This window comes from Aegilops tauschii, chromosome 3 (assembly GCF_002575655.3).
Source record: "Aegilops tauschii subsp. strangulata cultivar AL8/78 chromosome 3, Aet v6.0, whole genome shotgun sequence".
Lineage (NCBI taxonomy): Eukaryota > Viridiplantae > Streptophyta > Magnoliopsida > Poales > Poaceae > Aegilops > Aegilops tauschii.
The window spans coordinates 45,689,305-45,701,966 of record NC_053037.3 but is presented as its reverse complement, the minus strand read 5'-3'; the positions used below and the strand labels follow the sequence as shown (position 1 = coordinate 45,701,966).

Genomic DNA, 12,662 nt, shown 5'->3' with positions numbered 1-12,662 from the left:
AAGTATATACGCTAGTCGGCCAGGCGGCAGGGGTAAAAGGTCGGGAGAGATGGCAGAACACGTCATCCGATCAACCATAGTGGTCCAACGCCAGCCAACATGACATGATCCTTCCACCCACAAGGGTCTCAATGTCTAGCCAGCGCTCAAAAACCACACCCAGATCCAAGAACACGTCTTCCGTTCAAGGGGGCACATCGGCGAGAAGTCATGACACCGTACAAAACCTTGCCTAATAGAACACAAGCAACAGAAGCCCATCGTTCACATTGCCTTTCTATCATGTTGTCGTTGAGGCAAATAGAAACTCAGTATGAACATAATCATTTGCAAAAAATTGAGGGAAAAATCATTTAAATAGTTCGTTTTACTTTCGGACTGTGTCGACAAGTTGGTCTCTGCGCCAATTGATGCAATAGATCATCTAGTTATACATAAATGATAGTAGTGCATAAATGTTTGTTCTAGTACAAGTGGCGTGATGCTAGCACGTGTATTTTGGTGTCGTGCAACAATTTTTTATTGAGCCAGAGGAGAGTACGTATTCCATTTTTATAGTATGGTGCCGTGCAATACATGATTTTCCAATACAAAATCTAGAAACTTAGGAGCCTTCTTTTTCACAGATGGAACAAGGCACGGGGATTTCTTGGCTCATCATGCTATTGCTCTAGGTTTACATGCTTTCATACTCTCTCATCTTCCGTTGCTATATATCTGTTACCTTTTACTATTTACCTCCCTTACATCACCCTAGGTTGTTTTATCGCAAAGAATTCTATCTTAATGGAACTACAATCCAAGTGTGATAAGGAAATCATCGTTTTATCCTTAGTGGCAACAATACAATACATGCCCGTTCCCTTTCTGTCATTGAGATGGATCACCGCAAGATTGAACCTACTACTCTACACCAATCACTCTGAAGAACTACCCGTCCCCTGTCCACGGACGGATACGGGAGAATTTTTGCGGGTTGCCGTTGGAATGCCCTAACACTATGACACATCAGCAGCCTCGAATTTGAGGGAGCTTATAGTAACTTGATAGATAGATTAGCCAGACCTGGCACCAAATCATGGATCCAACTCTGACAATACATCACACATGTAAAACTATGTAGCGGTGTACCCAATGTTTATTTTACTGTTTGCTCTTTGGCGTACGTACTGCCTCTTCATCTATCACACTACACCTATCAGAGTAGCAAGATGGTACGCCAGCACTGCTTTGTCCTGGTCAGCCAACACCATGGGGTACAACGGTGTGTTCACCTGAGTCAGCGCCGACAGCCGATTCATACAACTAACTATGCTATTTAGCGCATGGTTGTACTCGTAGCTGAGGTGCGTGAAGCGGCAGCTGGGTAGCATCTCGTTGGCGACGCGGGTGATGGATCTGCCCGCTAGCGCGTAGTCCTTCATGCACCCCTCGTAGGCGTGCCTCTCCTGTCCGGAGAGCGATGTGTTATGGCTGAGCTGGTTCCTCGCGGCGATCCGCGTGACTTCAAAAGATTCCACGGCGAACCATGCAGCAAGGGTCACGTACCCGGTTTGGTCCTCCTTGTGCGACACGGACATGTCGATGCCGCCCCAGATCATGATGCGGACGCAGAGATCTTGTTGTGGCTTCGACAACCACATCATGCTACAAGCAAAAGACGCCTCCATGTGCTGCCCCCCGGGGATACAGTCCGAGCTTGCGGCCGCCATGCGAAGGGGTGCCAGGACGAGGAGGAGGAGAACGATATTTGACATAGTCATAGAGAGTGCGTGCTTCTCTCTCTCTCTCTCTCTCTCTCTCTCTCTCTCTCTCTCTCTCTCTCTCTCTCTCTCTCTCTCTTCGTGGGGAGATATCTCTTTACGTGTGCAAGTATATATACACATCGTTGGCACTATTTGTAGCATTAGTTGATTTGATTTAATGAATAATGTGGTCCAGCATGCATTGTATGCGCATGAAAAGTGATAAGTATATATGGTATTAAAACATTAAGATTCTGTATATTTTGCATTAATTTTCAATATATTCTACATAAATCTCTTAGCTGGAAAAAGGGAGTTGGTAGCTTCCCTTCCACAGTTTTTTTCCGCCTCACCTATCACCATATATTTCCTCTGGTTTATTTTCGCATCACCACCCACCACCCTCCCTCCCATTAAAAACCAAATCCCATTAAATAGGGAGATCTTGTTTCGTGCTTGCTTTGGTAAGTTCTGATTCAATTCAATCACGTATATAATAAGTAATTAAGAATTCAGATATCGCACCATATATGTGAGATCACCTCCCTAAAAGACAGACATAAGATTTTTTTTGATAACCTTTCAAAACAAAATCTGATTTTCCTCAATAACAAATCGCTAATCCGGTGCACATATTAAATGACAATCATAACTTTCCTAATATAACAATAAATAACATATTTTTTTCTTATCCGGTGGAGGAGTTCAAGATGGGTGTATGCATCCGTGTGCCCTTGCGTAGGGGCGTTGTATGCGACACCATGAAGGACGCCGTTGTCGGGCCTGACCCTGGCTCAATGCTCGAGAATGGCAGGACATGGAGCACGGCGTCGAGGACGGCTGCGGAGGCAGGCAGGCCGTCGGGCCACCACGTATAGACATTCATGGATGCGGTCATATTATATTTTTGTCAGTTATACATAGAGCCAGACATGCTACATTCTCAAATCAAATGTGTCCATCTAAATGTCAAGAAATTCCTTAAGAAAATTTGTTCTACAATACTCGGCAGGCCTTGAAGAAATGAATCCACTACAAAAGTGGCTTTGCCACAAAGACTTAGTCAAACAATACAAGAGACGCTTCTAAAATAAAATTTTAGGTTAGGCTTTTAGAATAAGCTGGGAGGGGCAGCTTATTTCTACAGCCAACCATAAGCCCCAAAAGAACCGGTCCTAATTCTAAGACTTGTAATTTAGCAGCTATGAAGAGAAAAGCACCGCCAAACACCATAAAAGATGATTTCCTTTTTTAAGAATGTTGCTTTGAGTTCTCAAAGTAAAATGTGAGATGATTAGCAGCTAAGATCTATTTTGATCAACTTACTACATGTTTTTATCTTATTAGCAATCATAGAGGTAAATTTAAGCTAGTACAATTTTTTGTTTTAAGAAAAAGTTAATACAAATTTAATGGCGTTTGCATGACGCGAACCCACGCCCAAATCCTGCAGCACCTGGAAGCTCATATGGAAGAGCTTGGCTACGCCAGGAGTGAAGTTCTTCCGTTGGCTCACCGGTTTGGATCTCTGTTGGATGAAGGCAGAGCACTTCCACTTTTAGATAGAGAAAAAAATTAAAGGAGAATGAATGAAAAAAGACAACCAAGTTGATGCGCAAAGGGCTTGCCTCCGCGACGCTTGGAAGCACCGAAATGACTGCATGTGCAACTGTAGAATCAAAAATGAGGCCAGGCTATGGGCTAGGGCTGGGGCCACCGGGCGTAGAGCTGTTCTACTGACGACCTGGGATTTGCATTAGTCTGTGTTCCCTGCTTGTAACTTATGTAATTAGAACTTATACTATGGGAACGGAGGGAGTACATCTTAGGAGGAATATATAACCTAAACTCTATTTTCAATGTGTTTTTTCTGGAAAAAGAACGAATTTCATGCACCACCTATAAAACTTTGTGGGAACCAAGCCTTTCAAAACCAAACCAAGATAGTAAGATACACGAAAGTGTAGTATATAAGCTAAGGCCCTGTCGAATGCTAGATGCTTAGGGTGGTGCTTAGAAAAATAAACCGGGATTTTCTGAAGCACCGATGCTTATTTCTACAGGAGAGACGCATAGTTAAGCGTCTATCTTATACAAATAAGCACCGGTGCTTAAGAAAAGCCTGGTTTATTTCTCTAAGCACCTCCCCTAAGCATCTTTCATTATACAAGGCCTAAGCACGATACAGCAGGTTGGAGAGCCAAAAACACTCACTAGACTGGGGTAGGCGCTAACAACAACATTTTTTCTGTTGGCTAGCAACCAACACTACTACGTACTTACTAGCACAATTCTAACAGGGAACAGCCACTTTGGATTCAGCCTTCTCGCCGCGTGCCCTCAGGTTTTTCTTCGACTCAACTCCAGTCAAGGGAGGCAAAAGGTTACGGTGCATTGTCTGTTGTCTCACACCGGCTGAGTTCAACAGCCAATCCTTTCATCTGCTTCTAACATGCATCACAAGTGGCACTCCATAAGAGCAGGCTGGCACAGCGAGGGCTTCCAGCTCCATCGCACGGGGCACGGCAGTCAAGGCAGCCCCAGCCCATGCATTCTCGGAATTTCATTCATCTCCAGCTCTTCTTACTTGGGTTTTCGTGCTGCGCCATTGGGTATTTCAACGCCAGGGAGCCGCAATGCATGTGCAAACATCCTTTTAGCCGCTCCAGTCTGTTCTTTCTTCAGCGTCTCGGCGCTAACAGTAGGTGTAGGACGGCTTCGAGTAGATGGGTTCCGATACGGACCACCACCAGGTGAGCTTGAGTTGTGTTTAACTGCTTCTTTACTCGTCGGACTAGTTCGTCCATTTACCAGTTCCTTCCCTTTGACCAAGGCAGCTCTCTCTGTTGGATCTTCAACTCTCTTACCAAGTGCATGTGCGATCATCCGTTGAGCAACAGCAGGAACATGCCTAGATTTTGCTGCTGATGTGTCGTTTCCCTTGGCTTCATGCGAAGAGAAGATTCGCTCACGTGCAGCCCGATAAGCAGCTTCCCTCTCTTTGAGTGATGCTGCTGAAGGTGGCACCGACTGCTGCAAAGGCTTCGAAACTGGTGTATCAGTTTTCAGATGCAAGCTTTCAAGAGAAATAGCGTTTTGGACATCTTCTGGCTCATGAGTTTTCTGAAGATCTGTTAGAAGATAGTATCAATTAGCAATTACTGCAAGCTAGTGTTTTAAACAGGCATGCATGAGGTCTGCCTAATTACTTAATGAAGGAAAACAAGTTATGTACAGCTAGTGGCCAGCAGAAGGGCTGACCCAAAAATAGCTAAATGCAGGTTACAAGCTACACTGTGCAAGAGCTGAAAAATAAACTGGAACTGCTAGAAGCTTTGCATTGCTCAGTCCTACCCTCGAATATCTTCACAAATTTCAGACGCAGTAAGCATAAACTTATAAAACAGAGGATTGCATGAGATGAGATCATATTCATACATGTAGGAAAATTCTTTTTGCTAATGATGTGTTTAGAGTTTCTGAAGGTAACACTACGAATAGATTTGACTATTTGACCATAGCAAAGGACTGGCCACTCTTTACTTCCTAAGTAAAGCCCGCTTTTCTTCTCAGGAAGTAGCCTCAAACTATTTGTTTCAAACAAGCTTCTGCCTGGTCATTACATGATAGAACAATAAACACATGAAGAATGACTCACCTGTCTCATTTCTCGCTAGCATAAGAGAGGCTGAAGGGCCATCACTGTCGTCATAATTCCATAACACATCGCTGACAAGGACAGGAGGGCTGCAAACAAATAACATAACTAAATTCAAAACAGGGCAAACATAATAACAGCTCTGAAATTTAGCCAACCACCGATGTGTGGCGAGTTAAATGTGTAGCAGTGAAAAAGAGAACATTGGCACTGGTAGTGAGACACCCTGCTTGGAACACACTAGTATTTTGGTATGGTGTAGACATGTACGACGTTACTGAATCGAGCCAAACAAGAATGGTTTCAAGAAGGGAGCTCGTGAGCACATTCGGCGACATACATGGCTGTTTCAGGGCAGCGCTGGAGAACCAAATGCCGATCCTCGCCCTCGCCAACAGATTCATGAGCAAACCTAGCAGCGACACAAAAGCAGATAAAATTAGCAAGGGAGCGCTTGCTGCAGTGACTTTAGCATGTCAGCACAGATGGGATGAATGCAATAGGGAGATTTTTTATACCCATAAATGTCGGCGAGACGATGCAAAAGGAGGCGGTTGTATGAGCTGGTGGGCTGGAGCTCTATGGTATTCCCAGCTGGCCCGTGACGCGCTCCGGTCGCGGCGCGGTCATGTTCCTCCTCGTCGTCGTCATCGTGGTACCGTTGCTGCAGGAGAGTGACAAGAGCCTCCTCGGTGGAGAGGACGAGGTGCTTGCTGTAGAGGTTGTCCTTGATGAGCGAGGCCAGCTCCTCAATCTGCTCCACCAGAAGCAAAGAAAAAAAAGCAGGTAGGTAAGGATACTCTATCACACACAGCAGGTAGAAACATAATTAGATTTCTCTGCGCAACTTGTGTAAATAGGATACCATGGCGAATTGGGTGTTGTCCATCTCGCCAATGGGATCAGCTCAGCTTGGCTCCGCTCAGATGGATCTCGCGCTGCGCTGAGGCAGAAGAAGCACCTACTCGAATCGAATCGAATTATGAACTGAGCGGAGGATGAGACCAACAAAGGAACCGCCTGGCGAATCGAATCGAATCAATCAATCGGTGGAGCAAGCTAGGGTTCCTCTATCCTTACCAAGAAGCAAGCTTGAAGTGGCCGCTGGTCCTGGCAGCCTGGGTTCTCGGCTGTGTCCCGTCGTCCCCGCCGGCGCCGAAGAAGAGGGGGGAGGAATTGCGGGGAGGAATCGCGGGGAGGAGGAGGAAGAAGCAGCGGCGGCAGCAGCAGCAGTTGAGAATTTGGGAGGAGTCTTCAGAGACAGGATTGAAACCGGGAGGAGGGGAGAGCCAGGCAGAGCCGCAGAGGATACCTATCTTCCTACCCGACCGTCAGATGAACAATGTACGGGCACGATGTGCACCGGATTTATTTAGTTTGTACCCCGTATGTTACATGAACTCAACTTTTGAAACCTGGCCAAAATTGCGAGTTTTCATGAAAAGAATCAGCAAAAATAGAAGTAAGGGATACAGACTAGATAGTACTCCTACTACATTAACAATGTAAACTGTTCCTCAAGAAAAAAAAAACATTGTAAACTGTTGTGAAAAAATAAATGATCCGTTATATGTGGAAAACCCGCAAAAGTGGATCTCCACACTGTTTATATTGCTCTATATGAGTTTGTTTCGTACTTCCTCCGGCCGAAAAAGTTTGTCCCTCTAGAGTATTTCCCCTCGCTCATAAATGATCACACTGCTTTACCAAAAGTTTTTAGGATAGGTTTCCACCAATCCTTCATGTGCGGTGTGCGTCAACTATTCTAAATTATCTAAAACATTTGTTTAATTTAAACCTAACTACATTTTCTTACCAAGTTCCAAAAGTATGAGTTCATATGTATCCATGTTCTGAGTATGATTTCCCTACAAGAGCATGTTTAGTGTTGAAATACATCGGCAACAATTTCTCTCAACGGCTTAGGGTTTTCGTGTGAACCAGACGATGTGTGGAGCTAAATATTTGGATGCTCATGTTACAAAATTTGAAGTCCCAATTTTGTGTAGAAATGTACTGCTATTTATTTTGCATATGTTTTTAGAAAAAAAAATCATATGTACATGGCACTAAAATGGCTTGACATGATGGGTCTAGCCAGTCCCAGCTGCTTAGACACTGATGATATAAATAAAGCACATAGAAATTAGGAGAAGTTTCCACAAGAAGAAAAACACACATAAAACAAATTATTATTATTATTATTTGCTCAAAGGATAACGCGCTCCAGTCGCAGGGTTGCTTTGACTACGCATTGACCAGGGTCCGCTCCAACCCGCCGCCGCCGGTGGCCATCCTGACCGCCCGCCGGCGTCCACCTTGCTTCCCCCGACTCCCCCCCCCCCCCCCCCTGACACAGGCTCTGCGCTAGCGGATCCTCAGGGTCGCGCTCGGCTTCTGGCGAGCCCTGTTTTCCCTTCGCTTTCAGCCGTCCATCCATTCCAAGGTGAGGGAGAACCCGGTCCGATCCGGGGCGATTTTCGCGGAACCATCTGTGGTCTGCCCGCCCGCCCTTGGTCGCAGTCTCTTGCTAATTTCCAGGAAAGATTGGTTGATTGAAATAAGACCGGACTTACTGAATAATCCCCCTATGCCACTCCACCATGTAACAGTACGCCGCTTCTTCAGTTCAGAGTTTGTTTCAGAAAAAAAAATTATTTCTTTTCAGTTAACTGGGACTCTGCTTTGGGTGCAAACTTGATTTTTATTTTTATTTTCGACCAAGAGCAAAGAGCATCAATTACAAATAGTGTATCAATAGTGTATGTCTGCGTTTGTTATCCTTATCAAGTCTTGCTCTCCATGTTAGATCAGAAGTTTTCTCACATGCTATTTGTGGCTCCTTTAATCCCCGGACTTAAATTGTATTCTCATCTCTTTGGACATTGATCAATAAAGTGAATGTGTTTAGATTTAGACTAAAAAAATGGGTGATTAAATTGCTTAGAAGTTTTTTCACAGAAAAAAATCTCAAAAGATAACGCGCTCCAATCACACGGGGTTGCTTTGACTGCCCGTGGACCAGGGCCCGCTCCAACCCGCCGCCGGCGGTGGCCATCCCGACCGCCGGCGCCCACCTTGCTTCCCCCAACCCCCCTGAATCCCTGACATGAGCAAGCTCTGCGGCAGCGGATCATCAGGGTCGCGTCCGGCTACTGGAGAAAGGCCGTACTAATCGCATCAGCGCTGGGTGCTCGCCTCCATTCAGCCGAAGGTGAGCCCTGTTCTTCCTTGGATTTCAGCTGTCCGTCCGTCCGAGCCTCCGAGGCGAGGGAGAACCCGATCCGGGGCGATTCACGGGGAACCCTCTGTCCTCTGCCCGCCCTTGGTCGCAGACTCTTGCCGATTTCCAGGAAAGATTGGCTGAATCAGACTTACTGAATAACAACCCTATACCATGTACTGTAACAGCACGCCGCTCCTGCAGTTCAGGCATTGTTTCTCTGCAAGACCAACATGGAGCAATGGCGTGCAACAACCTTTGCATTTGTTATCCTTATCAATTCGTGCTCCCCATGTTTGCTTGTAGGCTGCTAGCTATGCATGTTGTCAAACGGGCCTAAGCTAGGAACCCGATCCGGTGCGCCTATTTTGTTTACAAGCTAGCACCCTATTTCATCAATCTCAACAAGGAATTATCCACTCCCTCCGATCCATATTACTTGTCGCCGATTTAGTACAACTTTAATATACAGCTGTATTATCTTGGAATCAAACTTTGTGCACACAAGAGGTGAATTCTCTCATATGTGAAGGCTTTCAGCTCTCTTTTTTCATGGGAAAAAATTGTAACTATTTTCAGTTAATCGGGACGCTGCATTGAGTGCAAACTTGAAAAAGGAAATTTGCCCAAAGGGCATCATTTACACCAAGATTATCAAGAGCTGGAATTTCGTACTATTTGGCAACAAGTTCACGCATTAGCCAACACCATTGACTAGTTAACAATGTAAGAACTTGTCCGCCACGCAGGTACACGAGCTGATCTCTTGTCCAGGCTCAACCGAAGCACAAGGGCTGACAAAACAGGAGGTGTGCCAGTGCCGGCCATGGCATCCTACTGCTGTTTTAGGAAACCAAGGACACGTTTGCCAAGCTTTACTGTGCCACGGTATCGGTTGATAACGCTCCATGATATGCTTTGCCTGATTCTTCGTCGAGAAGGCGAAGTGGTTGCCATCGAGGGAACTGGTGGCTTGGGAAAGACATGGGTGGCAAAAGCTGCGTTTGAAACCGCGAGGAACTCAAACCGCTTTGATACCTATATCTGGGTTTCGTTGTCTACAAGTTGTAGTGTGAGACGGTGCATTGAGAAGATTGCCATAGTTCTTTCGATTGACATTGGTGAGGAACTGTTATCATCAAGAATCAGGGTGATGATCAAGGAGCATCTCGTGAGACGGAAGTTCTTGTTGGTCCTCGACAACGCTTATTTTGTTGAGGAAAACATCTTACGGATCTTGGGGATTCCATGTCCTCGAGAGCAGAGTTTAGGTTCAAAGGTCATTGTGACCACAAGAACCGGGAGGACAGTGTCAGTCATGGATCCAGCTATACTTATATCGCCACAACCTCTCACAGATCAGGCCTCATATGACCTACTGCGCGAGAAGATCGGCAGAGATATTGATCTGGGGTTAGTTGACAACTGTTTTGGCATGCCATTGTCGATTATCTTACTGGCTGGGGCGCTGTGTGATGTGCCTGAACAGAAGTCGAGCAAGTTAATAAGTGAAGCTTATGTGGCTCTAGGACCCAAGATATCAGTGTTCGCTACAATGATTCGCCTTGTAAAGCTTTGTTACCGCCGGCTTCCTAGCGATACTGCCAGGCACTGCTTCCTGTACTGCCTACTCTTCCCTGACGATGAAGCAATTCCTGTCAAAGACCTGATCATTTTATGGAAGCTAGATGGTATCATTCAAGAAGCAAGACATTCTCATCAGGCTAACTGTTACGGTGAGGAAATTCTTCATGTGCTTTTAAAGCATGGTTTGATTCATTTTGAGGGTGACCATCATATCCGCATGCATGATGTCATCAGAGAGACGGTATCACAACTTGGACGCGACAATGGCTATGTGGAGCAGCCTGAAAAGTACTTTGACAATGACATTCCATTTGAGTATCTTCTTGCCAAGTTCGGCAGAAGGATTTCCTTGATGAACAACACAGTGAAGGAACAACTCCGTGCAAGTCCAAGCCATGAGTTCTTTTCAACTTGGACGCTACTTTTAAGAGGGAACCGCCGTATGAGAACCATATCAGAAGAATTTTTCTGCCGTCTGGGAATGCTGAGAGTGCTAGACCTGTCCTTCACTGCAATCAGAATCCTGCCACAGTCCATTTCTGGTCTTTATTACCTCCGGTTGCTGCTACTGGTTGGATGTGAATACCTGGAGGAAATTCAGCACATAGGCTCGCTGGGGATGCTGGAGGCACTGAGTGCATCAGGTTGTGGCTCCCTAAAAAGGGTAGAATGCGGATCATTTGACCGTATGAGGTTGCTCGAGATCCTCGACCTTTCGGGAACCTCTATCGAATGCTTGCCATCCCTGGCTGCGTGCATGGCACTTAACCAACTTGCGCTACAAGATTGCGCATTTCTCAAGTCTGAGCAAACTATGGAAACAGACCACAAGTCCTATGATACAGAATTTATCAGGTTCCCTTATGGAGTTTCAAAGACAGGTGCTGTCAGTAACCTACAGATAGGGACAAGTAAGGATCTGGTGAATTGGATGGCCATGCTTTGGTTACCTTGTGGACTGACTTTTGAATTTTCTGACAGATTTGGTATGCGGGTCTCTCAAGATGTAAACCAGGACAGAAAAACATACATTTATGCAAGCCATGCCAAGTTCGTTCAGTCTTTGGATAAAGACTCTCCACTGTGGTCAAACTGCCTTCAGAAGTTTCACATAGTTATCTCCCCTTTAAAGTACGATGAAACCATGAACAATGGCTTTGGAGTATGGAGGACAAAATTCTCTGCGGTGGATGCGCAGTCCTGTGATTTCAATAGGGTTTTGGAGATAAACTGTGTCAGCAATCCTGATGATCTCAAAGGGATTCTTAGACACGCTGAGCTAATATCATCAAAAAGTATAACACTGACAAATCTGGTATGGACCCTGAATACCGGAAGAGTGACAGCGGCACAAGAACTTTGGGTAGAGGACTGTCACCAACTGGAGAATATTTTCTTACTGGAAGAAGTGGCTACAATGGTCAAATTGCAGAATATATGGATCTCTAACATGGACAATTTAGCATACTTCTGCCAAGGGATGGAAGCTTTGACTAGTTTCAGTTGTCTGATGCACTTGCTCCTCGATTGCTGTCCAAAACTGAACTTCCTCTTTCCTTCATCCCTGCGCCTGCCAAATCTTCGTAGCCTACAAATAAGGTTCTGTGACAACTTGGAGAGAGTGTTCGACAAATCGGTCTCCGCGGAACAGGCTCTTCCACGGTTACAGTCGCTGCAGCTGTGGGAGCTTCCAGAGCTTAGCTGCATCTGCAGAGGGGTCCTGCCGTCTCTCAAGGACTTGAAGGTGAAGGGCTGTGGGAAACTGAAGGGAGTCCCCATCGGTGTCACCGAAAATAACCCGTTCTTCGCAACGATAATAGGAGAAACGCAATGGTGGAACGATTTAGTCTGGGATGATGAAAGTATCAAGCGCTGGATACTGTTTAGGAACTGGGGCCCCTTGCTACCGCATTTTGCAACTGAAGGATGAACCTTCCAGGCTTTTTTTTCCGTGTCGGCGGTGATGCCTCGCAAGGTGCTTAGAGTTGCTTTTGAGGTGTTGGCTGTGGTCTGTCGGGTAAGCTCGTGACAGGAGGTGTGGTGCTTAGCATTTGGCGCCAGCGGCTCTTGATATCGCGACATGACATCGAAGGTGTGATGCCCTTCGGCGGCATTGTGGCACTCCTCGACGTGCAACATACTTGAGGTCGTCCCCAGGGTACATGCTGGGCAAGCGGGCCGGTTTGTGCTCCCTGCTTTATCTTGGCTCAGAAATTTCAGAGAGGATCTTACTCTGGTTATCCATAGAGTACAAAGCACTCGAATAACTTCAAAGGTTGGATACAACATAATTTATAACACCTCCTGTACTCTCTGCATACCTGTAAATATTCCCTATGTACATATTTTTTTAATTTATAAAACTTAACACTATGATCCTTTCCCTACTGTATTTTGGCAAGAGCATAAGGAAAAAACAGGAGAAAGAGATAATTGGCAAGAGCATCAG

The 12,662-nt window shown here is 45.6% G+C and overlaps 3 protein-coding genes across 4 annotated transcripts; 1 reads left to right on the top strand and 2 right to left on the bottom strand.

Annotated features, from left to right (window-relative positions):
• Positions 1-1,022: 1,022 nt before the first annotated feature.
• On the bottom strand, positions 1,023-1,837 carry LOC109738772 (uncharacterized). The gene has a single exon (XM_020297869.4). The coding sequence runs from the start codon at positions 1,761-1,763 to the stop codon at positions 1,185-1,187; it is 579 nt and encodes a 192-aa protein (XP_020153458.1). The 5' UTR covers positions 1,764-1,837; the 3' UTR covers positions 1,023-1,184.
• Positions 1,838-3,653: 1,816 nt separating this feature from the next.
• Positions 3,654-6,688, bottom strand: LOC109738775 (uncharacterized). The gene is made up of 6 exons (XM_020297874.4): positions 6,484-6,688; positions 6,269-6,364; positions 5,922-6,157; positions 5,744-5,815; positions 5,404-5,492; positions 3,654-4,876 (listed from the first exon to the last, which is right to left on the bottom strand). The coding sequence occupies exons 2-6, from the start codon at positions 6,290-6,292 to the stop codon at positions 4,329-4,331; spliced, it is 969 nt and encodes a 322-aa protein (XP_020153463.1). The 5' UTR covers positions 6,293-6,364; positions 6,484-6,688; the 3' UTR covers positions 3,654-4,328.
• Positions 6,689-7,768: 1,080 nt separating this feature from the next.
• Positions 7,769-12,651, top strand: LOC109738773 (probable disease resistance protein At4g27220). 2 transcript variants are annotated; one of them, XM_040403408.3, is made up of 3 exons: positions 7,769-8,617; positions 9,376-11,124; positions 11,195-12,651. In XM_040403408.3, exons 2-3 carry the CDS (start codon positions 9,453-9,455, stop codon positions 11,221-11,223), a joined length of 1,701 nt encoding a protein of 566 aa, XP_040259342.1. In that variant the 5' UTR covers positions 7,769-8,617; positions 9,376-9,452; the 3' UTR covers positions 11,224-12,651. The 2 variants fall into 2 exon arrangements, with proteins under 2 accessions (XP_040259342.1, XP_020153459.1); XM_020297870.4 differs by having other exon boundaries at positions 7,780-8,617; positions 9,376-12,651.
• The last annotated feature ends 11 nt before the right edge of the window (positions 12,652-12,662 follow it).